At 52.6% G+C, this 23,626-nt stretch overlaps 12 protein-coding genes across 12 annotated transcripts; 5 read left to right on the top strand and 7 right to left on the bottom strand.

Annotated features, from left to right (window-relative positions):
• Positions 1–553: 553 nt before the first annotated feature.
• Positions 554–1,316, bottom strand: J4E92_003719 (uncharacterized protein; the record flags this gene model as incomplete). Its single annotated transcript, XM_051495115.1, has 2 exons — positions 554–910; positions 972–1,316. 2 exons carry the CDS (start codon positions 1,314–1,316, stop codon positions 554–556), a joined length of 702 nt encoding a protein of 233 aa, XP_051354134.1.
• Positions 1,317–2,097: 781 nt separating this feature from the next.
• J4E92_003718 (uncharacterized protein) lies at positions 2,098–4,134 on the top strand (the record flags this gene model as incomplete). The annotated part of the gene is made up of 5 exons (XM_051495114.1): positions 2,098–2,378; positions 2,433–2,598; positions 2,648–3,467; positions 3,520–3,863; positions 3,919–4,134. The coding sequence occupies 5 exons, from the start codon at positions 2,098–2,100 to the stop codon at positions 4,132–4,134; spliced, it is 1,827 nt and encodes a 608-aa protein (XP_051354133.1).
• A 140-nt stretch (positions 4,135–4,274) lies between these two features.
• On the bottom strand, positions 4,275–5,600 carry J4E92_003717 (uncharacterized protein; the record flags this gene model as incomplete). Its single annotated transcript, XM_051495113.1, has 1 exon — positions 4,275–5,600. The coding sequence occupies one exon, from the start codon at positions 5,598–5,600 to the stop codon at positions 4,275–4,277; it is 1,326 nt and encodes a 441-aa protein (XP_051354132.1).
• Positions 5,601–6,614: 1,014 nt separating this feature from the next.
• On the top strand, positions 6,615–7,571 carry J4E92_003716 (uncharacterized protein; the record flags this gene model as incomplete). The annotated part of the gene is made up of 1 exon (XM_051495112.1): positions 6,615–7,571. The coding sequence occupies one exon, from the start codon at positions 6,615–6,617 to the stop codon at positions 7,569–7,571; it is 957 nt and encodes a 318-aa protein (XP_051354131.1).
• A 158-nt stretch (positions 7,572–7,729) lies between these two features.
• On the bottom strand, positions 7,730–9,030 carry J4E92_003715 (uncharacterized protein; the record flags this gene model as incomplete). The annotated part of the gene is made up of 2 exons (XM_051495111.1): positions 7,730–8,888; positions 8,936–9,030. 2 exons carry the CDS (start codon positions 9,028–9,030, stop codon positions 7,730–7,732), a joined length of 1,254 nt encoding a protein of 417 aa, XP_051354130.1.
• Positions 9,031–10,328: 1,298 nt separating this feature from the next.
• J4E92_003714 (uncharacterized protein) lies at positions 10,329–11,531 on the top strand (the record flags this gene model as incomplete). Its single annotated transcript, XM_051495110.1, has 2 exons — positions 10,329–10,335; positions 10,432–11,531. 2 exons carry the CDS (start codon positions 10,329–10,331, stop codon positions 11,529–11,531), a joined length of 1,107 nt encoding a protein of 368 aa, XP_051354129.1.
• A 1,448-nt stretch (positions 11,532–12,979) lies between these two features.
• J4E92_003713 (uncharacterized protein) lies at positions 12,980–13,383 on the top strand (the record flags this gene model as incomplete). Its single annotated transcript, XM_051495109.1, has 2 exons — positions 12,980–13,231; positions 13,282–13,383. The coding sequence occupies 2 exons, from the start codon at positions 12,980–12,982 to the stop codon at positions 13,381–13,383; spliced, it is 354 nt and encodes a 117-aa protein (XP_051354128.1).
• Positions 13,384–13,701: 318 nt separating this feature from the next.
• J4E92_003712 (uncharacterized protein) lies at positions 13,702–15,456 on the top strand (the record flags this gene model as incomplete). The annotated part of the gene is made up of 1 exon (XM_051495108.1): positions 13,702–15,456. The coding sequence occupies one exon, from the start codon at positions 13,702–13,704 to the stop codon at positions 15,454–15,456; it is 1,755 nt and encodes a 584-aa protein (XP_051354127.1).
• Positions 15,457–15,643: 187 nt separating this feature from the next.
• Positions 15,644–16,460, bottom strand: J4E92_003711 (uncharacterized protein; the record flags this gene model as incomplete). Its single annotated transcript, XM_051495107.1, has 2 exons — positions 15,644–15,934; positions 15,999–16,460. The coding sequence occupies 2 exons, from the start codon at positions 16,458–16,460 to the stop codon at positions 15,644–15,646; spliced, it is 753 nt and encodes a 250-aa protein (XP_051354126.1).
• Positions 16,461–16,887: 427 nt separating this feature from the next.
• J4E92_003710 (uncharacterized protein) lies at positions 16,888–18,135 on the bottom strand (the record flags this gene model as incomplete). Its single annotated transcript, XM_051495106.1, has 2 exons — positions 16,888–18,028; positions 18,095–18,135. 2 exons carry the CDS (start codon positions 18,133–18,135, stop codon positions 16,888–16,890), a joined length of 1,182 nt encoding a protein of 393 aa, XP_051354125.1.
• A 565-nt stretch (positions 18,136–18,700) lies between these two features.
• Positions 18,701–20,060, bottom strand: J4E92_003709 (uncharacterized protein; the record flags this gene model as incomplete). The annotated part of the gene is made up of 2 exons (XM_051495105.1): positions 18,701–19,905; positions 20,018–20,060. The coding sequence occupies 2 exons, from the start codon at positions 20,058–20,060 to the stop codon at positions 18,701–18,703; spliced, it is 1,248 nt and encodes a 415-aa protein (XP_051354124.1).
• Positions 20,061–21,880: 1,820 nt separating this feature from the next.
• Positions 21,881–23,272, bottom strand: J4E92_003708 (uncharacterized protein; the record flags this gene model as incomplete). Its single annotated transcript, XM_051495104.1, has 4 exons — positions 21,881–22,154; positions 22,572–22,941; positions 22,993–23,186; positions 23,232–23,272. The coding sequence occupies 4 exons, from the start codon at positions 23,270–23,272 to the stop codon at positions 21,881–21,883; spliced, it is 879 nt and encodes a 292-aa protein (XP_051354123.1).
• Between the last annotated feature and the right edge of the window lie 354 nt (positions 23,273–23,626).

Raw genomic sequence — 23,626 nt, 5'->3', positions numbered from 1 at the left:
CTTCTGGAAAGTACAAGCCCTGGCTCCCCGCCTCAACGTCGCGTTTCGAGGCGCCACCGCCGAAGTAGCAGTGCACCGGAGCACAGCTTCGACTATCGTTCATCCACACAAGGCGGTGGCAGAGTCAGACGCAAACACAACCGCATTCGCAGAGTACTGGATTGGTTATGAAAGTACATGGCACTCTTTTGTTGTTCAGTGTTGTTTGGCGCTTGGCTGGCGTTTAAGGGGAGGTTCTCTGTTCACTTTCGTTACGCATAGCGACGGGGATGGCATAGCATAGCATGGCGAAGAGTGAGCGAGCGAGCGAGAACCTTCTTTCTTGTACAATACTCGCATTTACGTCTCCTTTCGAATACCTATGCGAATTGATACGTTCAACATGACTTTCTATATATGTTGTTGTTGCCGTGATGTTCGTATGAGTGGCGCATACCTGCTTATTCACTGCTCGAAGAACCACACGTGATCAAGGCCTATGCCACGTATTCTCAAGTATCAACAGATTCATCACATGAAGCACAGTTTTACATTCAACTACCTAACCCCACCCTCACTTCTTACTCGGATTCGGACTAACCGTCCCCTCTGGAAACTTGCGAAAGATATCCGCAATATGATCAATCGGCGCCGCCAACATGCCCATCGGGCCCTCGAAATACGGGTTCTCGCCCGCACTCGGATGGGCTCTCGACGGCACAAACATCTTTGTACGACCAAAGTTCTTGGCCAGCGACTCTGAGTTTCCCCGGTTTTCAGAGGAGGATAGCGCGGCTTCGAGGGCGGGTAGGTCGGAGCCTTCTTCTTCGGCAATGTGCACGGAGAGGAGGGACCAGATTTTTTTGAGCTGCGGGATGTAGGATGTGGATGCGGGGTCCATGTTTTGGAATTCTTTGAGGAGGATTTTCACCTATGCGTGTGTTGTTAGTAGGGGCGTGGTGTGGATTGGCATGGGAAGAGTGGTATGTTACCTCGTGATGCTGTTTCCGGTCTAATTCCGCATGCGCCTTTCCCTTTGCGCCCATGTACTTTTCCATGGCTGGGTAGACGAGTAGTTCCTCAGCGACGGAGTGCCGGGCTAGCTCCCAGGTGAATTGGTTGCCGTAGCGGGTTGCATGGTCGATGTCGGTGGGGTTGTTGATGATCTCTTTGTAGTAGGTCTCTAGCTTGCGGTGGTCCTTGGTGATGGCTTCGGAGATGGTCGAGTTGAGGGCTACCTGGGTGCGAAGGTAGGCTGGTCTGGCAGCTATGCGGAGTGTCTGTGGCCGGAAGACGGCTCGGGTGAGTGGTGATGCGATGGCACGATGAGCGAACATTGTGATGGTATGAGATGATTATTGAGGATTGAGTGAGAATTGAATAGAAGGTGTATCAAATCCAATCTCGAGGTAAGTCGCGAGCTTTTGTCTCATATGGCTATTAACGCGACGATACGTCATTCCTTCGCCAAAGATACGTTCCTACACTGTCCAGCTGCTCTCTGCCCAGGTGTTTGCGCTTTGGACATGCGCGTGCAACTTGTCGGTGATGTCGCGCAGTGTATTGGATGACGATTACCTGTTGCATGATTGGACTGGAAGCAGTGTCCACACGCCGTGTGTTTGGTACCGATAATTGTGCAAGGTGGAGTAATGTTCCGCGGAGCGACGTGTTGATGATGCAGGATGCAGCGGATCGGAAACGTCACATTGCCACCATGCCGAAACATGCGAAAGTCTAGAATTCCCATGCCCTTTTTACCCACCGCGCTCCACAGCATCCGCGGACTGCAACTGCCACGGCGAATGAGGGATTAAGTATTAGTCTTATCTTTCCAAAAAGGTATTGCCCACTAAAAGCGGTCCTGGTTAAACAAATATTGACAGCGCCTAATCCACTCAGGTCGTCGATACACGAGGCACTAAACCTCGAAGCACCAATCCAGCTGCCAACTGTCCCTGCACGTGAAGTCGTGGCATCTTACCCCTCTCCTCTACGCGTCAGAGACGCATCAACGTGACAAAATACAAAATACCCGCAGCAGCCGTTGCCCACGTATGCAGCAATGGCGTGCCCTCCAAGATGGCCTCTTAAACTCGCACCCGCTGTTGCTTCTTCATGGAGATTCCCACGTCTTTACCAAGCAAATTGACCGCAGCCATGTCGACCGGTGCGAACGCTTCCCAGAATGACCCGTTGCAACATCCCCTCGAGGCCATCTCTCAGGGTATTCAAAGCGCTACTGGAGAGAAGCGTGCGCCAAGGCAGAGCCACATGGGCTCAGCCAACGAGGGACCTGCCGATATAGCTGCGAAGATTACGGGCGCAGTTCAAGGCGGAAAGCGTGAGGATGATGGCCCTTACTTCACTTCCAATGAAGGGATCCCGTGGATCGACCCGTAAGCTTGCGAGTACCCGCACACCTCAAGGACATGTTTATTAACGTCTCATAGGGCACACAGCAAGACTATCGGCGGAATCCCTGTGGCGAGCGATGTCTTCCTCTTCCAGAAGCAGCAGACGTTCAACCGTTCCAAGAACCTTGAGCGTATGGTGCACCCTTGCGGTTCCGGCGCGTTTGGATACTTTGAGTGCACCAAGAAGGTTGACGCTCTTACGGTACGTCTGTCTTGATCATCTCACAACTGCCAAACCTGACTTCTCCTAGAAAGCCAACTTCCTCTCCAGTGTAGGCGAAAAGACTCCCATCTTCATCCGCTTCTCGACGGTTACGGTCGGTCGCGAATACCCCGACGAAGCCCGCAACCCCCGTGGCTTCGCCATCAAGTTCTACACCATGGAGGGCAACTATGACATCGTCGGCCTCAACTTCCCCATCTTCTTCTGCCGCGACCCTATTCAAGGTCCAGACGTAATCCGTTCGCAAGCTCGTAACCCCAGGAACTTCCTTCCTGATTACGATGCCATCTTCGATCTGCTGGCAAACACCCCTGAGAGTAACCACGCCGGTCTCATGTTCTTCAGTGACCACGGCACTCCCGTTGGCTGGCGCTTCAACCACGGCTACGGTTGCCACACCTTCAAGTGGGTCAACGCTCAGGGCAAGTTCGTATACATCAAGTACCACTTCATCGCCAAGCACGGCCAGAAGCAGTTCACCCAGCAAGAAGCGACACAGATGTGCGGTGAAGACCCAGACTACTCCAAGCGCGACCTGTGGGAGACCATTGAGAAGGGCGAGGAGATTGAATGGACCGCCATGGTGCAAGTCATGGAGCCTGAGGATGCGGATCCCGAGAAGCTTGGCTTCGATCCCTTCGATGTCACCAAGGTCTGGCCGCGCAAGCAGTTCCCCATGCAGGAGTTTGGTCGTCTTGTGCTGAACAAGAACCCTGAGAACTACCACCGCGACGTTGAGCAGGCTGCCTTCTCGCCCGGAAGCATGGTCCCCGGTATCGAAGACTCTCCCGACCCATTGCTCCAGTTCCGCATGTTCTTCTACCGCGACGCGCAGTACCACCGCATTGGTAAGTCTTGACTATAAGCAGTGCATGTGAGACGTATACTGACATCCTGCAGGCGTAAATCTTCACCAGATCCCCGTCAACTGCCCATTCATGTCAAAGTCCTTCGCGCCTCTCCAGTTCGATGGCCAGATGCGTGTCGATGCCAACCACGCAGGAAACAAACAATACAACCCCAACAGCTTCGCGCACAAGTTCCGCCCCGATGTGGCCGAGGCGCCGTACCAGGTCTCAGACAATGTGATGAGCCGCAAGAGCCACTACTGGCATGAGGCGAAGAAGAACGAGTACGACCAAGCCAAGGAGCTGTGGAGCAGGGTCATGTCGCCTGAGAGGAGGCAACACACCATCACCAACACCTTCAACATGCTCAAGTTTGTCAAGTACGCTGACATTCAGGTAAGTCTCAGCCATGCGCACTTCAGTCGTACTCCGCATACTGACACTCTACTAGAAGAAGTACCTCGCGCAAGTGTACAACATTGGTCCGGACTATGCTCAAGGCATCTACGACCTCCTTGCGAGCTCTGACTCGAAGCCGGAATTCCCCTTCTCAGAAGTCGAGAAGCTGTCTGAGTCGGCACATGTCTGGTTCAAGGAGGAGAAGTTCAGGCCTTCGAATGGTACGAGGTTGACTGGATATGCGCCAAGTGGGCCAGTCTACAACTGAGGTTGTTGATTGAGATTGGATATGAATGCTTGCGGAGATACCTAGCGCTGTAATAACCCATCGGCAAGAATGAATTATGAATTGCGAGAGCTACGCGTGTTCGTATCAATTTGCTCCGATGTTGGCGAGACGGGATCCGTTTATTCGGGTATGACCAGGTCCTCTGGACACCATTGCTGCAGGGTACCTTCCCCAAAAGCAAAGTCATTCTCGATTTGCGTGAAGAGGTATTGGTCCGCTTCGTCCAGGGTCCATGACCAAGGCTTAGGGCTGGTGGCGGCTGACGCAGGACCTTCCATATCATGTTGAGTATTACGAATTGCGATGCTATCGATACCTTGTTGCTGCGAAGGCAGTTGCGCAGTAGTGCCGACTGAAGTAGACTGGCCAACATTCCGAGCGGCACCTCCGTCATCCGCTTCCATAGCCAACCTCGAAGCTGTTTCTCTGTCGAGATATTGGAAAAATAGCTGTAACACCCAATTGGTTACTTCCCACGTCTTCTGCAGTTCTTGCAAGCCCAGCAGGCAAAGCTTGGCTCGATGCTCAGCGAGCGTGCGATTGATGCCGTTCGAGCGCCGGAAGTTGACAACATGTATGCAGAGTGTGTTGAAAAGGTTTGTGATGACGTGCATCTGAGCGTGCCCAATGTTGCCGTCCGGCAGCATATCCTCGACTATACGCGAATTGCGCGCTGCTGCCTGTAGCGCTACATTTCCGTCCGCGGATGTGTTGTTGTTCTCGTCTACAACGAAGCTGGTGCGGTGGAGTAGAATGAGTAGATTGTTGTACGCGAGATGAAGCATGCTGGCTTGGAAGTTGGGCGGATCGCCAGCATCGCTATGCAGCTGCATGATACTTGGAAGGTCTTGCCTCCATTTGTAGAGCTCGTTGCGGAGTTTGACTCTCTCCTCGGGCGCGAGGTCCCGTCCCGGCAGATAACCGGCATCCACTACTCTGCCAAGGAAGACCGCCAGCTGCACCATACTTATCGTGTACACCGTGTACCTATGGCGGTCTTCGAGAGGAGTGGACGGCGAAAAAGCAGCAGTGAAATCCGCGGAAGACAGCGGCTCAATATCGCAATCTTTGTCGCGTATGCGGCAGGGTAGCCCTAGAGCTGATGCGCATTGTCGCTCGCGCACATAGATAGCCCACCAAAGCCTCCTCTTGACCCTCGCGCGTCCCTCATCAGTATCACCCCCGGAACGATGTAGTGCTCTTGTTTGCGAGAGACTAATAGCTGTGCCTAGCCAATGTCGTGCGTCCTTCTCCAATAGCGCACCGGCTCGCCAAAAGCTCATGAGAAACAGAGCTTGTATGACTTTGACCTTGTCAGTCTCGTACGTAGAATCGTATAGGTCTTTTGCCCTGATGTAAAAGAACCATTTCGCTCGATGACGGTTTCCCCACCCAAGAGCCTTGAGGGTAGACTCTTCGCAGTGAATAACGCCAATAAACATCATAGCTTGTAAAGACAAGGCGGAGAACGTGAAGTCTTGGTACGAGGCCCAGAAGTCTTCTTCGTCTATGATTGCAAAGTGTGGATGGAACCATTTGAAGTACGCCTGAAGGAGCTCGAGCCGGACCTCGGCGGGAGGAAACGAAAAGGCACCCTCTGCTTGTAAGATCTTCTTGCGCGCAAGACGTCTTTCAGATTCCCATTCTGGAACGAACGATTCTGCTCTTGCAGCGCTTGGAACGGCATGACGAAAACAGGACTGTCGGCGATGAGCTGCTGCTTCTGATGGCTCACCAGCCTCGCTTGTCGTCACATAGCGCAAAGAGCTGCTTTCACCAAGGAAAACGGCATCATCTTGGTGAACAGACCCTGTTGTTGGTGGGTTACTCTGCTGTTCTGCTGACACTGCCGGAGTGTGAAGTTGGTATTGGCTTCCGGAAGCTGGCGTGTGGTTGACGGGGCTGTGGAAGTTCGACGATAGCGACGCGAGAACATGTGACGCCGCCACCTCATCCTCGTGTCGCTGCGGGCTCAAAGCCGATGTACTTGGTGGGCTTTCCGGGATTAGTAACTACCACAGAGCTCCAAGTGGACATAACTCACGTTCTGCTGCGCGTCTCCGCCTCGGCCCGCGGCTTCCTGATGTGCTTTCCGCGTCTCGATTCACGCGTCTCGCACTCGACGTTGGCGGTTGCGCAGTTGCTACAAGGATGGCGATCCGTGACATCGCACTTGACGCGTCGCGCGTTGCAAGTCACACATGCCAACTTTGCGCGTTTCCGTGGTGGCTCGGACATGTTGCCGAAGCTCAACGTTTGCTTTGATTTGGAAGACGCCGAAGTCGGTTACCAAAATTGTCCGTGAAGGGTGACGTTATCGATATCGGCTATCCTTCGGCATCTTCCTCCACCTTTCTAGTTGTCGACCATCACTAACTACCCATTTCGCATCATCAAACTCATTGCGAGCATTTCATTGAGACGTCGATGCTCCAGGGTGATAGTAAGATAACTTAGCCATGGCCTCCGTGGCCCGCCGCCTGTTCTCCACGACCTCCTCCCACCGCCAAGCCTCCGCAACAGAAGCATGTAGTGAACTCCTCACCCGTTTCCAAAAAGGGCCCGTCTCGATCCGTAAACAGCTCCTCGATGCAAACCAACTTCAGCTGCTCTCCATAACACTCAACCGTACACCCTCCTCTTTCAACCCGCCACCAACCGGCACGCCGATTCCACCCGGCTACCACCTGGTCTATTTCACTCCCTCAATCAATGAAGCCGAATTAGGACTTGATGGCACAGATCGCACTGTGAACCCTCTGAGTCCATTTACCAGACGAATGTGGGCTGGTGGCGAGTTGACGTGGGCGCAAGACCGGAACGCATTGCTGAGAGTGGGCCAAGAAGTCAAAGAGACGACGAAACTGCTGAGTGCTGAGCCTAAAACGTTGAAGAATGGAGGAGAAATGCTGCTCGTGGGTGTCGAGAAGACCTTCTCAAATGACCACGGTATCGCATTAACGGACCGCCGTAATTGGGTATTTCAGCGTGAACTTACACCTGAGAATCCAATAAGAGCACCACCAAAGCCAGAAGAGAAAGAGCTACCTACTGGAAAGCACCAAAGAGATTTTTGCCAAACGCCTACTTCGTTGTTTCGCTTCTCGGCGCTGACGTTCAATGCGCACAAGATACACTACCTACCTGAGTGGTGCAGAGAAGTAGAGGGTCACAGGAATGCTGTTGTACATGGACCGCTCAACCTCATCAATATGCTGGACTTTTGGCGAGATACGAGCAAGAATGGGGACACGGAGGCAGTACCCAGATCCATAGCGTATCGTGCTATGAGCCCGCTATACGTCGGTGAGCCGTATCGAATACTACTGGAGCACGATCCAACACCCGGAGGATGGAGAGCGGGAGTGTGGGATAGTTTTGGAAAGCAGAGTATGAAGAGCACTATCGCAGAATAGGTGCATTCTTCAATGGGTTTGGCATTAAGGGTATAAGCTAAGTGACAGTCCAAACTATGATGCGTTCTAAATAAGAGCCTAAACACTCATTCCAACGTGGAACCGTAAAGTCATTACTTCAGCATCGTAAAGTCTTACATTCCTCCAGAACGGCTTGATTAAGCCCACTTACCCAGAACACTCATGAGCACAAGACCGCAAACGAGTGCGAACAGAGCACTGATAGTCCTGGCAGCACCTGCATTGAGCAGTTTTCCGTGCATCCAGTCCCTTGCCAGCATCTCCACAAGTCCAACCCACGTCAAGATACCAGCGGACAGTGCATCGAGGGTTCCAATGGCGATGATGGTGCTAGGGTCGTTGCCGTTGAAGTGGTCTAGCGTTCCGATACCGATCGCCATGCCGATGGGTGTGATGAGCGCGAAAATGCCACACATGAGAAGCTTTTGTGCGGTACCAGCAGCAGCTTTGGGAAGCTCGGCGATACAGGTTCCAAGGGCGATACCTTCGAACATTTGATGGAAGAGGATAACAATGAAGAGGGTGATGAAGAATCCATCGCTTGCGACGACAAGGGTGATACCGATGAGGATGGAGTGGAAGATGATACCCGCCTCCAGGTTCATTACATTGATCTTCTCTTCCATGGGAGTAGCCTCGCGCATCGGACCATGGGCATGAACAATTCCATGACTGCGGTTGAAGTCATGAGTGGGCTCTGCTGAAGGAGAGCTGTTTCCGGATTTGTCTCCACTAGCTGCCACCTCGGTGCTGGGAGCGGTGTGTTTTCCCTGGCGCCACTGGACAAAGCGCGCACCGAGGTAGTCGACCAGGAAGGACAACATCAACCCAGCCATGAAGATGGCAGCGGTGGTGGCTTCGTACTCCAGAACACCCAGACATTGGTTTGCGAACATGAGCTGGGCGTGGGTGAAGAGGTGGACGAAGGCGGTGGAGATGACGATACCGGTTCCAAACTGCTTGAGGACGACGAAGACGATGTTGTTGGCGCCAACGAGGTTGAACTTCCGGGTCAGGACGGGGGTAAACACACCAAGTCCACTGGTAAAGAGAATGACGAAGAGCAGGCCGACTCGTAGGGGGATGTTGTAGTCGCGCTGGGGAGCATCGCAGTTGACTTCGGATTCGCTTCCACCAACGCAGTGCTCAACACCGGCGTGGTCGTGGCAATGTCCCTTGCTTCCTGCTGGCTCACTTTCAGCAGCTGACTCTTCGTCTGTGTGCGAGGAGCCTTCTGTCGACTCTTCAGCTTCGGTCATGAGCAAGACATCTTCGCCGGCATCATCGACACAGTATCTTCCCAAGTCAGCATTTCTTCGAACATCGTGATGGGTGAAACCTACGTATCGGTTTGGTGCTTGTGACATTGCGTGTACTCTGCTTGGAACTCTTCTGTCGCAGTGGGCCCGACTACCTGGTACTCATCTGAGCCGAACATGCAATAGCTGTTGCAAGTTAGCGCCAAACTCTACCAGCCAAAGCTGACAACGGGAAACCATACAGAACAGTGTTATGGGGATGGCATGATGACACAGCCGTGATAGACGGAGTCCCGGTAGTGAAGACGGTGGTAGTCGCGCCAGCTTGAGTGACAGTGACGGTGGGTGTTTGCGCAGCGGCAGAGCCCGCAAGCAGTAGAACTGCAGCAGAGAGGGTAGAGCGCATGGCTGAAGGAATGTTCAGGGTCTACCGGATAGGTTTAACGAGCGAACCGACGGGTGTAAAGCTGTTCAAGGTGATACCAGCTCAGGCCCTTGATATATCGACTTCGTTCAAGCTTTTCGTCGTGTCAGCGGAGTGGAACGCATGTACCGTGATGGGGCAAGGCAGCCCCCCACAAGGATGCCGCGAAGAATTCTTCGGTATCCATTTGTCTCTAGGGCTTGCTGTTGCTTCACACAGAGCGCCACGGGCGGTCTTGGCATTGAGTACCCTGTTGGATGGTTTACCTTGGCATAAGTCTTGTCTCGGAGCAAACGTCGAATCAGAGGCCACACAAATCGAGTCTTTGCTTTTCTGTAGACGGCTTCGCTACGGATATAGTAGGTGGGTGGGATAGCGCAATTATTTAGGTGGCGGAGGTCTTGGCGAGGTATGTTGGGGATGCACCGCAGTAGCCGTGACCTCCACAGCTAGGAGGCTCTTCGGCGCATAGCACTAACACCACGTCTGACAACTCCAACATTCCGATGAATCTACAAGCGTTGAGGTTAGTATCACTCTTCGTCGTTTAACCTCCAGAGCTCAGAATATGCCGGTCGTCCTCATGTTTCCAGGAAAAACATATTAGGGCTGCCTAAGCATTGTACACGGCAACAGGTTGCATAACCATCAGCCCCGTTGGAGACCAGTGACTCTACAATCGTCCTCCTTCAACCTTGCTTCAGTCTCGACATGACATATCGCGTGGGAGGCCGCTTCGGAACACAGCGATCACCCACATCAATGCTTTCGGCCTTCCCGAACGCAGGTAATCCTCCCGACAACATGTTCCTGGGTGGGAGAATTTCTCGCCATTGGGCGCCCATCATGGTACTTACATACCCATAAATCCACCTTCTGGGTGGAAAACATCTCGTCCAGGCCCCCATGCACCTCCATGCCAAGCTCAACCATTCGAATTGTACGTCAGGCCAAGGTATAGATCAGCCTCCAGATCCGTGTAGTGTAGCATTTGCATCTCCAGATAGGTCGTAGACCGGCAGTATACCGGTTGATGTACCTGCGGCTGCAGCCATGAGGCGTTTTTTCTTCACGTCTCGGCGGTCAAGGTTGCGGGGACGTCGGTACATGAGCACCGAGAGGAACAGTCCTCAGTGGTGAGATGTCATTCTGGTAGAATATAAAGAGGTCTGCAGCTCGTCTGCAAGTTTCTCCATCAAGCATCCGGCAACCAGCTTCTCGGGACACTCACTGAACTCCGGTTCGCATATCAACTTCCAAGACCTCTTCAAAGTCTCTCAGATCAATCTCACAATGGCTGCTCGTGCCTCTGCTCTCATGCTCCTTGGAGCCTCCGCCGCCATGGCTGGACCTCTTGCCCTTCGCCAGGCTACCGTCACCGTCACCCACACCGCCGAGGCTGCTCCTGCTGCCACAGCTTGGGATGCCGGTGCTGTTCATCAGTTCCCCATCCACGCTTCTTGCAACGCTACCCAGCGTAGCATGATCCAGAAGGGTCTCGATGAGACAATGACCATCGTCAGCCATGCCCGCAACCACATCCTCCGCTTCGGCAATAACTCCGAGGTCTACACCAAGTACTTTGGCGACGCTCCCACTGGTGAGCCTCTTGGTTGGTTCACCAAGATTGCCGACGGCGACAAGTCTGGCATCCTCTTCCGTTGCGACAACATTGACGGCAACTGCGACCAGGAGGGCTGGGCCGGTCACTGGCGCGGCTCCAACGCGACTTCCGAGACTGTCATCTGCGACTTGTCCTACGAGATCCGCAGGCCTCTTTCCACCATGTGCATGCTCGGATACGATGTCGCCAACGGCGCCACCAACACTTTCTGGGCTTCCGACCTTCTTCACCGTGTTCTCCACCTTCCCCAAGTTGGTGAGGGTGTCGTCGAGCACTACAACGACGAGGAAGAGGAGAAGTACCCCGGAACCCTCGCTCTTGCCAAGAACAACGCTACTTACGCCGCGAGGAACAGCGACACTCTCCAGTACTTTGCTCTTGAGGCTTACGCCCATGACATCGTCGTTCCCGGTGTTGGTTGCCCTGGCACTTACACCCCTCTTGAGGAAGAGTCTTCAGCTGCTGCCACCAGCACTGCTTCTGCCACCGCCTCCGCATCTGCTGCTCCTGCCTCTGCCTCTGCTACCGCGACCTCATCTGCCGCTGCTGCCCCCGCCGAGGCCTGCGAGCCTCACGACGACCACTGGCACTGCCCTCCCGGCGTCCCTGAGCCCACCTCTCCTCCTGCTTAAGCGTTTACGACATGATAGCCGCACATATGGCTACGAATAACGGACTTACTTGACTTTGTCATCGAGCTCCTACATGATTCATAGAAGATCACGATAGACATTAATGATAATCCAATTTCCCCATGATATCATTTGGTATATGCTTGTAATTTATGCGATGTGTTTAACTCCAATCATCCCCCATAGGCCTGCTTCTGGTGAGCATGGCATCCTATGCAGTTCGGTTTCGTAGACTCACAATCACGTCTTCAGTTTACGCCGCGCGTAGATGATCAGTTGTCGCGCTGTGAACCAGACGGTATTAGTATTGGTGTGAGCTCGACGCGTTGTTGGGATGATGGGATGGGTGAGGGAGCAAGCCACCCCACATAACCCCACTTACGTCAATTACGTAATGCAAAAGCTCGGACTAGAAACACGGGAACTCCAGCTGAAGACACCCGTAACCCGTCTCGCGGCGTCAAGATTACATTTCAGTCGAACCTCCATCAAAAGAGCATTGCAATGACGAGCTCGCAGGAAGGACCGGTAAATTGCCGTTCCTCAGCTACCCATCCGGCATGGCCAGAGGTTTCGAAGTAAGTCGCTAATGAACACTCGATAAACTCCACCAGTGCTCATCGCGTTCAGGCTATACAAGCAGATAGAAGCGAAGGAAAATGAATGTGAACAAATCGATTCGGGTGAAAAGGATGTAGAGTACCCAGACGACGTAATAGACGAGATAAGGGCTGAGATCAGGCGGCTCGAAAAGTAAGCATCATAGCTTCAAGAAGCGGTAGTCACTGACTAAAGACAGAGAGATAGACTCTCGAATCATGAAACATGAAGCTGATGGATTCAGAAAACTCGCAAAGAATTTGCTGAATGCTCTAGGTGGCGTTGCCGAGTTGCGCCTCTCAATCTACGAGTTTCTATGCGTAGAGAAAGACGGTGTTCACATACCAGATTTCACCCACGACTTCTTTCATGAACACGATACAGCAGACGTGGTGAATCTGGTCGCTATAGAGGAGACATCCTGGCCTAATATACCAGATCAAGACGAGAAGAAAGCGATCGTAAATCGTCGGCTGGCAGCTATCAGAGAACGTTACATATTTGATCCCAGGCTATTTGGTTCTCAGATGGCTCAGGAAGTCACAGAGGCCTTCCTCGAGATGAACGTACTCCACTTCCGCGATGCACGATTTATGAACGGATTTATGAACACACCTTTCCCGTGCGGGTCTGTTCCCAGAGATCACGTCCGGAATATCGTGATCTATATACGATTTGAAGACTTCCTCGAGAGAGCTGGTTGGGATGTCCGTTCGTGCCCCGATACGCCCCATGAACCAGGCCCGGACTTCAAATGGAGGGAACACGGTGTATACAGCAACTTTCGTCGCGACATCGCTTTCATCCAGCGTCTTGTATTTGCCAGACCTCCGGAAGTTACATTGCTCATGGTTACACCATTTGGCCGATGGGATGCGAAAGAACTTGACAAGGATCGCATCAACCTCAATTTCCTAGAGGTCATACTGCCAACCTACACTCATCTGAAGAAGAATGGGTCAACCACGAAAGTCATTTCTAAGGAGCTTGATTACTTGACTGACAAGGGCCGGTACCCCCCTGGGGGAGCGGGCTGGATCCGTCACGAGGATGAAGACGTCACTTGGCAAGTCGAGATCGCCGCCGAAGCATATGCTCAGGTAAATACAGTTCGTTGTAGCTGGTCAATATTTTACTCACGTCAAAGTAGTCTACTATTGACAATTACGTCTATCCTGGTGGTCGAAAGAGCTCGGAGCGCATCCAGTTAGAGAAGGCTATCAAGGAAGCTGCTGCACAACGCGCAGCCTAGCGGTAGCCTTAGAATATGAGGTACAGCCGGGGGAAGAGGGTCTTGAGACAGTGGCGATGAAAGTGGCGACAACAATGAAAGCGATGGAAGCCTGGGCGTTCGCAGATAGGTGAATTGACTCACGCCACAAGGTTGCGCATCTGCGTGGCCATTGCTCAGTCATATAAATATGCGGGCTCATTGCCCATTCCCCAATACCTCTCATCCATTGCGCTCCCTCAACTTGATCCAAATTTCAACCCCACCAAGATGCAGCACCACGAAACCGAAGCAAAGCTTACTTCACCTTCGGACGTAAATATGTCTCCTTCGACGAACATGGCAGCATTGTCTTCTTTACCAGAGGAGCTGCTCGATGGTATCACGGGATATATGACAAAACCAAGCGACCTCGCTCATATTTCCCTCGCGTCGCACCAGCTGCGACGTATCGCGAACGAAAAGCTCTACACCAACCTTACTCTCAACGAGCGTTACTCGGGAAGCTACCACTGCGCGGTCGAACAAGTCTTCTCCTTTGCGCTCGCGCTTCTTCACCGGCCTGAACTAGCATCTAGCGTTCGCAAGCTCTCAATGAGTCTTATAAGAGGGCAGCCAACGTCGCCCCCCAAATGGTCATCTGACGACATCGCCAAAGCACTACGCGTGATCGACGACATGGGTACCAAAGGCACTGGTTGGGCCATCCGTGTGCCAGACTGGAAAGCGCGCTTACTTTCTGGCGACGGCAAAGCTTGTGGTGGTCTCATTCTCGCTTTACTTCCAAATCTGGTCGAGCTGGAGATAGAGATCCTTGCCACCATGCCTGACTTTCGTGTGGCGAACCACGATGTGGAGTATAACGAACGCATTGTATGGTCCCATCAGCGTTACGCAGAGGATCCTCTCGACAAACTCTTTGGAAAGCCTGGGTACTATCTCTTGGAATTTCTAAAACCCAAACGCACCGATCCGATCATGTCCTCTCGCATGAAAGCTATCATCAACGCAAGACTTAGGAACCTTGTCAACAGACCAGCTTTGGATTTATCCCAGATCTGTGGTCTCAAGACACTCGAAACTTTGCGGTTCTTCGGCAGCCGTCTTGACAAGACTTGGTGTACTCTACCGAAGCTGCAGTGCTTAGAGGTCGCTCGAGAATGCAGGGTCCCGTCTTCATTCGTCGCTCCTGCTGTTGATACTCTTCAACTTGAGCTCGCTAGCTGTGTAGCAATGGAAGTTGATCACAACGGAGCGCTCCAAGGCGGTTTTCTTTCGACCACGTCGTTCCCACGGTTGGAACATCTCTCCATCCAGCTCACCAACTTCCACTCGTCTGGCGGCTTCTCTATTGTCAAGCCTATCCTTAAAGACTCCAGGCGTGCAAAGAGTAATAGGATGATTTATTGCCTTTCCCGGGTTGCGCCTAGCCTCAAAACCCTCTCAGTGAGTGCGTACGACAGCTTCGACCAAGAGTTCTTGAAGTGGATGGGGCCGGTCCCCACCTTCACTTCTCTCAAGCAGCTGGAAACCCTTACTATACCACAAGATCTTCTTCTTGGCAATGGTTTTCCGAATCCTTGCAAGCTTCTTCCTGCTAGTATCCAGGTGATTGAGCTTCTTCACCCAAGCGTCAAGGCCTTTGCTTGGCTCGACGCGCTCAACAAAGCTCACCACTTCTTCCAGGACCTGAAAGCTGTGTATCTGATCTTCGAAGACGCCCAAAATGACCAGTGCGTCACGATGTACGAAAAATACAGCGATTGGATCGCGGGTCGCGAGATGCACTACGAAGTGATCCTGCAAAGTCCTCCTGCCGAGCGCGCGATATGCGACACAGTACCGGACGAGAAAGACCCACGAGCCTATCGAATATGGGCACGCGCTGATGAGCGGGTAGTACCATCTTTCGACGATGAAGAAGCCTTTCCAACACTTGTGCCATTGACCAATGACTCAGAGGCGACCCATAGACGGCAAGCTAGCCACACTTTCCGCATCTCATACGCCTCATGCGCAAAAGAATGGTATCAAAAGATACGGGTCGCGACTCCGAGGACCTCCAAACAAGTAGATAGTGACTTGACCGTTTGAGGACTTCACCAATAGTGCGCGTTCTCGAAGCGGCGATGTTACTATCATCAGTGGGCACTGCTAGGCGGAGGAAAAGCAAAAGATTTATTAAAAGATACCAAACAAACGATGCGGCGAATGGAGTATACTGAAAATGAATGCCAGTGTCATTCACCAAGTGCTAGTGATAGCTTCCATATGTGACCTCTCAAACAGTTTGGCCCAGGTGACCCTCTTCTGCAACATCGTCACCCAGCTTAGGAGTTTGTGATTGTTCTCGGGAGATAACGGGTGCCCGAATCTGTCCATGCTGATCCAGATATGACGCATCGTCCCTCAGGAGCAGAATCGCATCTGGCTGAGCCTTCCATGCTTCCTTTGAGTTGAGAATGAAGTCGATGGTATCGGTCGTGCAATGATCGCCGGTGTCTGCTTTCAGGTAGTGCCAGGCCTGTGGGCCAGGTGCCTCGCGGTTCGGAGTTTCAAGGCAGAACCTTATCTAATACAGGACAAGCGTTAGCATGCTACCCAGCGACACCACTGTCGTCTTGCGAGCGACTCACCCCACGGGTGTTGCTCGGTGGGAGCTGTTGTCTGTACATGACCCACTCCGCCATCCCAGTACCCAGTCCATAGTGGCTGAAGGCAAGGTCGACAGTGAAATAGAGGCCAAAGGCGCCGAGGATAATGACCGAGAACGTGCACCAAAGACAGCAGAAAGCGGCTGCTCCTCGCCAAGCTGATCTGCTTTCGTCGAATAAGTATGATCCAGACGAGCTCCTAGTTCCATCCACTTCGCCCCAGAAGCCCAGTCTTGACTCTTCGTCGTCGTCGTCGTCGTCATCGGTGGGCGGACGGAGCAGTTGATGCGCGTTGTTACCACGGCTATTCTCGCTGGGTAAGATACCGGTATCTGTCGCTTTATGAACAGCTGCAGGGCCACGGAAGTATGCGAACAACGAGGTATGCGGCAAGGCGACATCGGCGTCTGTGTTGGAGGTCGACATTCTGGTTACGTTCGACATGGTGAATGCGATGCAAGAGATGCGTATATATTATGCGTGATTCCAAAAAAGAGACCAAAATCGATGGATGCAGCAGTGCCAATTGCAGTTCTCCGGGGTTTCGCGCGAGTCGATGATGGGAAGAAGTACAAGAGAAAGACATGACAAGGATAGAACTCTTAGCTTCGCACAGCCGTCGCATACGGCGAGAAGGTACGCTCGGTGATCTAAAAAGGTATGTGGAAGGTATCGGCACCGTAAGGTCGGTGGCGGTGGAGTGATTGCCGCAAATAGTAGGAGATTGGGATATCGCGCGTGGACGAACAAGGAAGAGGAAGTCGCGAAGGAACGTCACTAAGTGAAGTCCATAAACTAAAGAAAAAGACTGTATGCAATATTGTAAGACATGGCGAAAAGGCTCAACTGAGTATCACAGCAGGAAAACCCGTTACGCTCGAGAGCCGAAAGGAAGAGCTGGTTGACTTGATCCCGCGTTACCAGTACTACTGGCTGTTGACGAGAAGCTTGCGAATCCACCCGAAGTACGTGGTGCGAGGCTTCCGAACAAACTTCCGGTGGCTGGAGTACTAGAGGTAGTGGCCGCCGATGTACGAGCATAAGAGGCAAACCCAGTGGTCGTCACAGGAGCGTTGGAAGAAGCGGAAGTCGCGTTGGTACCGGAGGTGGGCGGACCAGCGGTAATAACCAGATGAGAAGCCGTGTGAGCGGCACCTGCAGACGAGGCGAACTTCTGAGGGCTTGTGGATTCCATCTTCCTGGGCCAGGATTTGAGAAGCAGAAAAGCCAACTCATCAATGGTGTCTAGCTTCGACTCCAGGCCAGGTAACTCAGTGATGTCCACCTTGAAATATGTCCGGAAAGCCTGCACTATCTCGTCTCGAAGACCGCGGTTGGTCTCTGGGGTGTTGCTATACGTGAGCTGTACTGCAGCTATGAAGTCTTCAGAATCCACGTGGTGATCCAGACTCTCGCGAAACTTGGTCTTTGCAAGTCGGCTAAGCCCCTTCACCTGATATTTATCAGCGAGCGCATACATGCTCGCGTGTATTGTAAGCGGACTAGTGATTTCGATGCTGTTGTCGGGCTTTCGGTGGCTGACGTATTGGGACGCTTTCTTCTGCTGCTCTACTTTCAATTCCGCCTGCTCGATATTCTTGAGGTTCAACGCGAGGCAAGCGCATTGATCATGAGGCTGAGAGCTTCCCCATACATCTCTGCGGAGGTGGTGAGCGGGCGCCGCTGCTGTGTTGAGGTCATATTGCTTGAGTTGTTCGAACGCGGCGATGCCAATGTCGTCGGTGGGATCGTAGTCACCCAGATACAGGTAAGCGATTAAGCGTCGGATCATGTCTGGATCATCGTCCGGCAGATCGATACGTCGTTCATCAGCTTCCTGTCCAATGTCAATACGGGAGGTTGGCGCGAAACGCTGCGGACTGACCTTTCCAGCGAATTTGATATTATTCGCGAAGAACTCGCATGCTGAGCCAACCACAACGGAATGCACATCGAATGTCGAGTTGCCGCAACTGATAACTAAGTCGGTGAAGTCACCATTCTTGTAAGCCCTAAACTATGTCAGAGGCGGATACGGATGCTGCCGTGGGCGCGTAAGTGTGGTGCGGAGAACTTACCTGAGGATGTGAGGCGGACAACTGAAAGGCATTTTACACATCGGTGAGCTTGAATTCGAGGTTCTCGAGGGAGGAGCGACGCGTTGGACGCGTCCATCGTGAGATTACGCCGACGCGACGCATGGGCACGAATGTGGCTCGCCAGCAGCCCCTTCTTGAACAGATAAGCGATAGATGTGCTCTCCAGACTTTACCACATGCAGCAGTGCTGCGCAGGGAGCGAAATACTGCATTACTAATGACGCAACGTGAAGCTGTTCGGGTCCGGAGAATTAATGCATGCAGGTGTCAGCGCGAACCACGCTAGCGCTAGGGCGTCGTCGGGTCCCCAAGACCAACACCGTCTTATATCATACTCTTCCCCGCCGGTTAGATAGCGAATCTTTTCTGCGTTCCCGACAGAAACTCTCAGCCTACCCAAGAGGCATTCACGACCCTTCCGCACGATGACGCCGTCGACAAAACCGGAGCCTGGATGACCCCTGCCCATTATCACGGATGCGCATAATCAACATCTCGACTCTGACAACCTCCCGGCCATCTGGTGTACTGATCTATTAGTCTTCATGTCTTCTATGTATCTATCGCCGGTCGGTCCCTTTTCTATCATCCCGACAAGGCCGGGAACGCCAGACTAGCATCTTCCGAGGACACATCTTCCAACCTCTTCATGGCTTCTACAGATAGGCCTGAGAGGCGCAACTGTTCAAGCCTGTCTGGCAGTATCTCCCCAATTCTCTTCCTCGACACCAGGCCACGCTCCAAAACTCCTTCAATGGGTATTTGAAGGTGCTTCATTTGGTTGAAGTGGGCCAGGCTTGTTACCGGCTCCAGGTACTTGAAGCAATGCGGATCTGTGCCGGCTTTCTTGATGCACAGCACTTCTAGTGTCTGCGATACTGCAGACATAGTTTCGATGAGGATTTCCATGCTTCCCCGCGCATCATTCCCAAGAATATCAGCCTCGATCTGATTTGGCCCTGGAGCTAAGCACTTGTTGCTTATGTTGATGGTGAGCGATCGCAGGCAGGGCATTCGCTGAAAGAGTTTGGGTAGATCTTTGTATCTCCGGTCGTCGTTAAGAAAGACCTCGGTGGTCAGATTCAGCACCAATTCTTCGACCCTGGAGACACCTGCTGATGCAGTATCCCAATCGACGCTACAGTGAAGGCCAAGGGTGACAGCCCTCAGGCAAGACAACGCCAGCCAATCCCAGCTGATATGACGAGCATGCAGATGCAGCTTCCGGAGCGCCTTCAATCCTGGGTTCATGGCGATATCGAGGGGGTGTGACCCAGCCTTGACTGGAAGCCTGCACTGTACGCTACATGCATGGCCATAACGACCGCTGTCTAGCTCATGCAGGCTACCGTTGGAGATGATTTGCAGATCGAGCTCTTTCAAGTTCGGGAGAGAAGCAAGGAGGAGTGCCGCAATCTGTGTCTCGCCCATATACACGCGTGTGTGCTGGAAGAAGCTCTGGAGTACTGGATTGCCAGCCGCGGACAATGTGGTGAATGGGATCTCGACAAGATGGATGATGGGTCGCAGCGTGAGTTGGGCTACTGCGCGTGCTAGGTCAGGACGACTGAAGAGGGTGCGAGCCAGTCGGGCAATTTGTCGTGGCATGGCATTGTCGGTGTAAGAGATCGTGGGGTATCGATGGAGTGCCTCCTGCGCCATGGAGCCGATATGTCTGGCAGCCAAGCTGAGGTTATGAAGATCGACTTCCGGGACTTGGGCGACGACCTGGAGGAGGAGCTCGTCGGGGAGCCTCTTCAACGGAAACGAGTCAGCGACGGCCGGTTCATCTACACACAAATCTGTTAGCATCGGAGTCCCCTTCGGAGCATTCATTTCTATTGACGGTGGGTTGAGGTTATCGGTCTTGGCTGAGGTTGGTCACGCAGGCAAGGTTCTCACAAGAGATGGAGATGGTATCGTGCCTGTGAAGAGTTTGCATCATCGGATACAAAAGTTCGCAAAGTAAAAGGGCGCGATGAGGTATGAACAATGAGTGAGATTGCACGCAAACGGCGCGTCGACTCCGATACCGCAAACCACACCTCGCTGCCAACACGGCCATCGTCGCATGCCACTCTCGATACACACGTGGTCTAATACTCGAGGCTTACCGATCAAATACATCGTCACTCCACAACATTACGTCGAATGGCAGAAACGGGCAACGATGATGGAATATGGTGATACCCTGTCGATGCAATCCCTACGATGCTCACGCCGACTGCCATTTCCAGCTTGCTCCATATCCCTGTGCTATCTAGGCACAGATGCCATCGCTTTCATCCTCTCCTGTTCCTTGAAAGCAGCGCGCCTCCTTACTGCGCTCGTCATCACCAAAATGACCGCATGCCATGAAGTCTGCCGCTTCCACTGTCCAGCGTCACTTCGATTTCCAGGACGACCAGCGCACTTCTAGCGACAGTCGCCTAACGGTGATGATAGTTGTAGTAGCCCATCCTTCCCTGTATCACTACCATCGGCAAGTGTGTACAGAAGTCAGCAGAAACATAACAAAATGAGCTCACATATGCCAAAAACTATTACACGGTCCCTTATCCTAGTAAAATGCGATATCTGCGTGTCATGATTGATATGTCGAACTCCCATACACCGCAAAACCTTCCAGCTCACAAGCATTCATGATGTACCCGCAGAACATTCGAGAAAAGAACCAAAGTCTAACGCATAAACAATACACCGATGCCCACCATCAAAGTCCTCGCAAAACCGACCAAATACACACACTGACACCCCGTCTTCTCACCACCAAGCAATCCACCACCGTGATCCGGACAAACACATCGCACAAACACTATAAAACTTTATCGCGCGTCTGATTTCAAAGCCACAAGATCGGTAAGCAATGTAGATCCGTCCCCACCCCTCTGCAGGCAACATCGGAGGAGGAGGAACGGACCGAAAACGTTTGTAGATCTCTTGGTATGGCTTGTATACATCGCGGGAAAGGGGAAGAAGTGAGCAAAAGACCTCACGTGTAAGCCGCGTGGGTGGCTGATATGCGCGATCTTCGGCTCTTGTGTAGACCATGTTGCGGGCAGTAGCAAGGGCTATTTCTTTGGCAATTTCTATGTTTATCGTGTAGAGCACGTCCGCGGCGGTTGGCAACTTCGTGTTGATGGAAATAGTAGTATGGCAAACGCTATCGGCATGGTAAAACTTGTAAGTTGGGATGACGTATCTTTGTGGTGTTTGCCCCTCGGGACCATTCGCGCCTAGACATTGGGTATTAATACACAGTGATATGACTGATCTTAAGATCGGGGTAGACCAGATGTTACAATGGATGTATTCATGATGATGAAACTATGGAGAGAAAAATACAAGATCGCTCATTGGTATCGCTAAAAGTACTACAAAAGTTCTCGAGAACGAAAGAAACAAACTGCCAATGAGCAGAGTCAGTAGACCATTGGCTCAAGCACACCGGGTGTGACGTTGAACTGCGCGGATGCGCGGCTCGATAAGCTTGGTAAGACATGCTGACCCCGCATCACGTCGACGGTTGACTGCAGCACTGTCGTGAAACACGTTGTCTTAGCCAAGACAGACGTTTTGTGTGGCGGCTGCGTACCACCCGCAGGATAATCCCGGTCTTGGACGCGCGTAGGATTCTACACAGATAGATGACGAGATTCAACATGAAGTTGAGTCGTATGCTTGCAGCGGCGATGCGGATACTGGTGCACACTGCGGGGCAGCGATGGTTGGCTCGATGCGGGAACGACTGTGACGGGATTCCCTTCAGGAAGAGACAGGAAGTCCGCTCGCCATGCGGAAGAGTTCGAAAGCAAGGCCTGGTGTTTCTCGCACGGCCATCTCCACGTCCGGTCGCAGCGACAGGCTGGGATTGGCACGGAAGGTCTGGATGATGACGTCTCGCAGACCACGGTCAGTGTGGTAGGTAGACTCGTACGCCTCTTGACAGGCCTCTGGGAAGTCGGCACTGCTAAGGTGCAGGTCAACCTCCTCTGCAAATTTGCTACGCGCCAGCGCTTTCAAGCCTGCAATGCCGTACCTGCCATAAACCGTTAGCAAGCAAGTTCCAAAGTAGGTGTGATGAAAGACGGGTGCATGATTGGAGAGATAGTAGTAGCACGCTGACGCGGACTGTTTCGAAGATGCAGCCATGAAGGCCCAAGGACCATAGTAGATAATTGGCGCATCTTGAAATCGTACACAAGAAAAACAGACGAAAGGGCTGTGTATGCAAAGGTACAGTGGGGTGTGCAGCGCGGGGTGCGATTGGCGAGGTAGAGTGCCGGTGACGCATATGGCGGAGTTTGTCGGCGTTTCAACCGCCGTGCCACGCGCTGCACACCCCAGTCATGGGAGGTAGAGCTGCAAGCGCAGATGAAGCAACCCCGCAAATCGCGGCGCGCATTCAGGCAAAACGTAGAAAAGTAAACAATGACGAGAGAATGGTAGTACTTACTTCTCAGCAATGGCGTAGACCTTGGCATGTGTGATGAGATGTGTCGTCTCAATGTCGAACTCGGTCTCTGATTGCTCGCTTTCCAAATCATCATCCTCGAAGAACTGATCGGCCATCGGCGTGTCGGGCAGCTTAGAGGATGCATCGATGCTTTGAAACATGGGCTCGTCGGCGGGAGGAGTCAGCGGCATTGAGTTGTTGGTTGCTGCCATAAGTGCAAGGAGCGGGTCTTCGACTTGGACCAGGTTCAGCTTCTTTGGGGGGCTTCTCCTCTTGGTAATCGATGATCGTAGAGAGGTAGGTCGGTTCGATCGTTGTGAGGATCGGCGCGAGAGTGACTTCTTGGTGAGGTAGTCCATGTGGTAGAAGTCTAGAAAGATTTAGCACAGTCTAGGGTCCCATCGCCTCATGCAATACGTACAGTGCACCATGTGGTCAACAGCTTCTGCGTCATCTTCGCTCAGGTCAACCACTCCGGTTTCTGCTTCCCTGAAGCCATTGCGGCAGGCTCCCTCGAAAAAAGTAGATCTTGTTGCGAGGAGTATACGGTGTACTGGGTATCTTTTGGCACCACAAACGATGGTCAGATCTGAGTATTGTCCGCATGCAAACAGTCTAACAGACTTAGCTGGGTTGGGGGGACAGAAGGATGTAACTTACGAGGCCAGAGCCGACTTGAGCTCGATCATTGGTGCGTCCATTGTGTGGAGGTGTTGTGTGAGAGTCAAGGTAAGAGTGTAAGGAGGTTCTTGCTGATACTCGAAAGGTTTGGTGGGCGGAGGAAGGCTTCTTGAGGCAGATGCTCGTAGGACCCTGCCGTTAAAAACAAAAGGACAACGGCCACAGGTGTGACGATTTCGTCCTTACGCAAGAACGCGTAGGGGTACGTAGGGTTCGGGCGCTGATCACGGAGGCGCCGCGCGAATCCGAGAGACTGGATAGGCTGAGTCAAGGGTACCGAGATCGCCGGAAACAGGCAATTTTATGCTGTTGGCGATTCAGATGATTGTATGTATGGCGAGATTGCTGATTGCTTAATGCTTGTATAGAGTGTA

Source organism: Alternaria infectoria (assembly GCF_024043175.1).
Source record: "Alternaria infectoria strain BMP 0036 chromosome Unknown scaffold_5, whole genome shotgun sequence".
NCBI lineage: Eukaryota > Fungi > Ascomycota > Dothideomycetes > Pleosporales > Pleosporaceae > Alternaria > Alternaria infectoria.
Note: the sequence above shows the minus strand (reverse complement) of the source record. Positions and strands in the feature narration are given on the sequence as shown.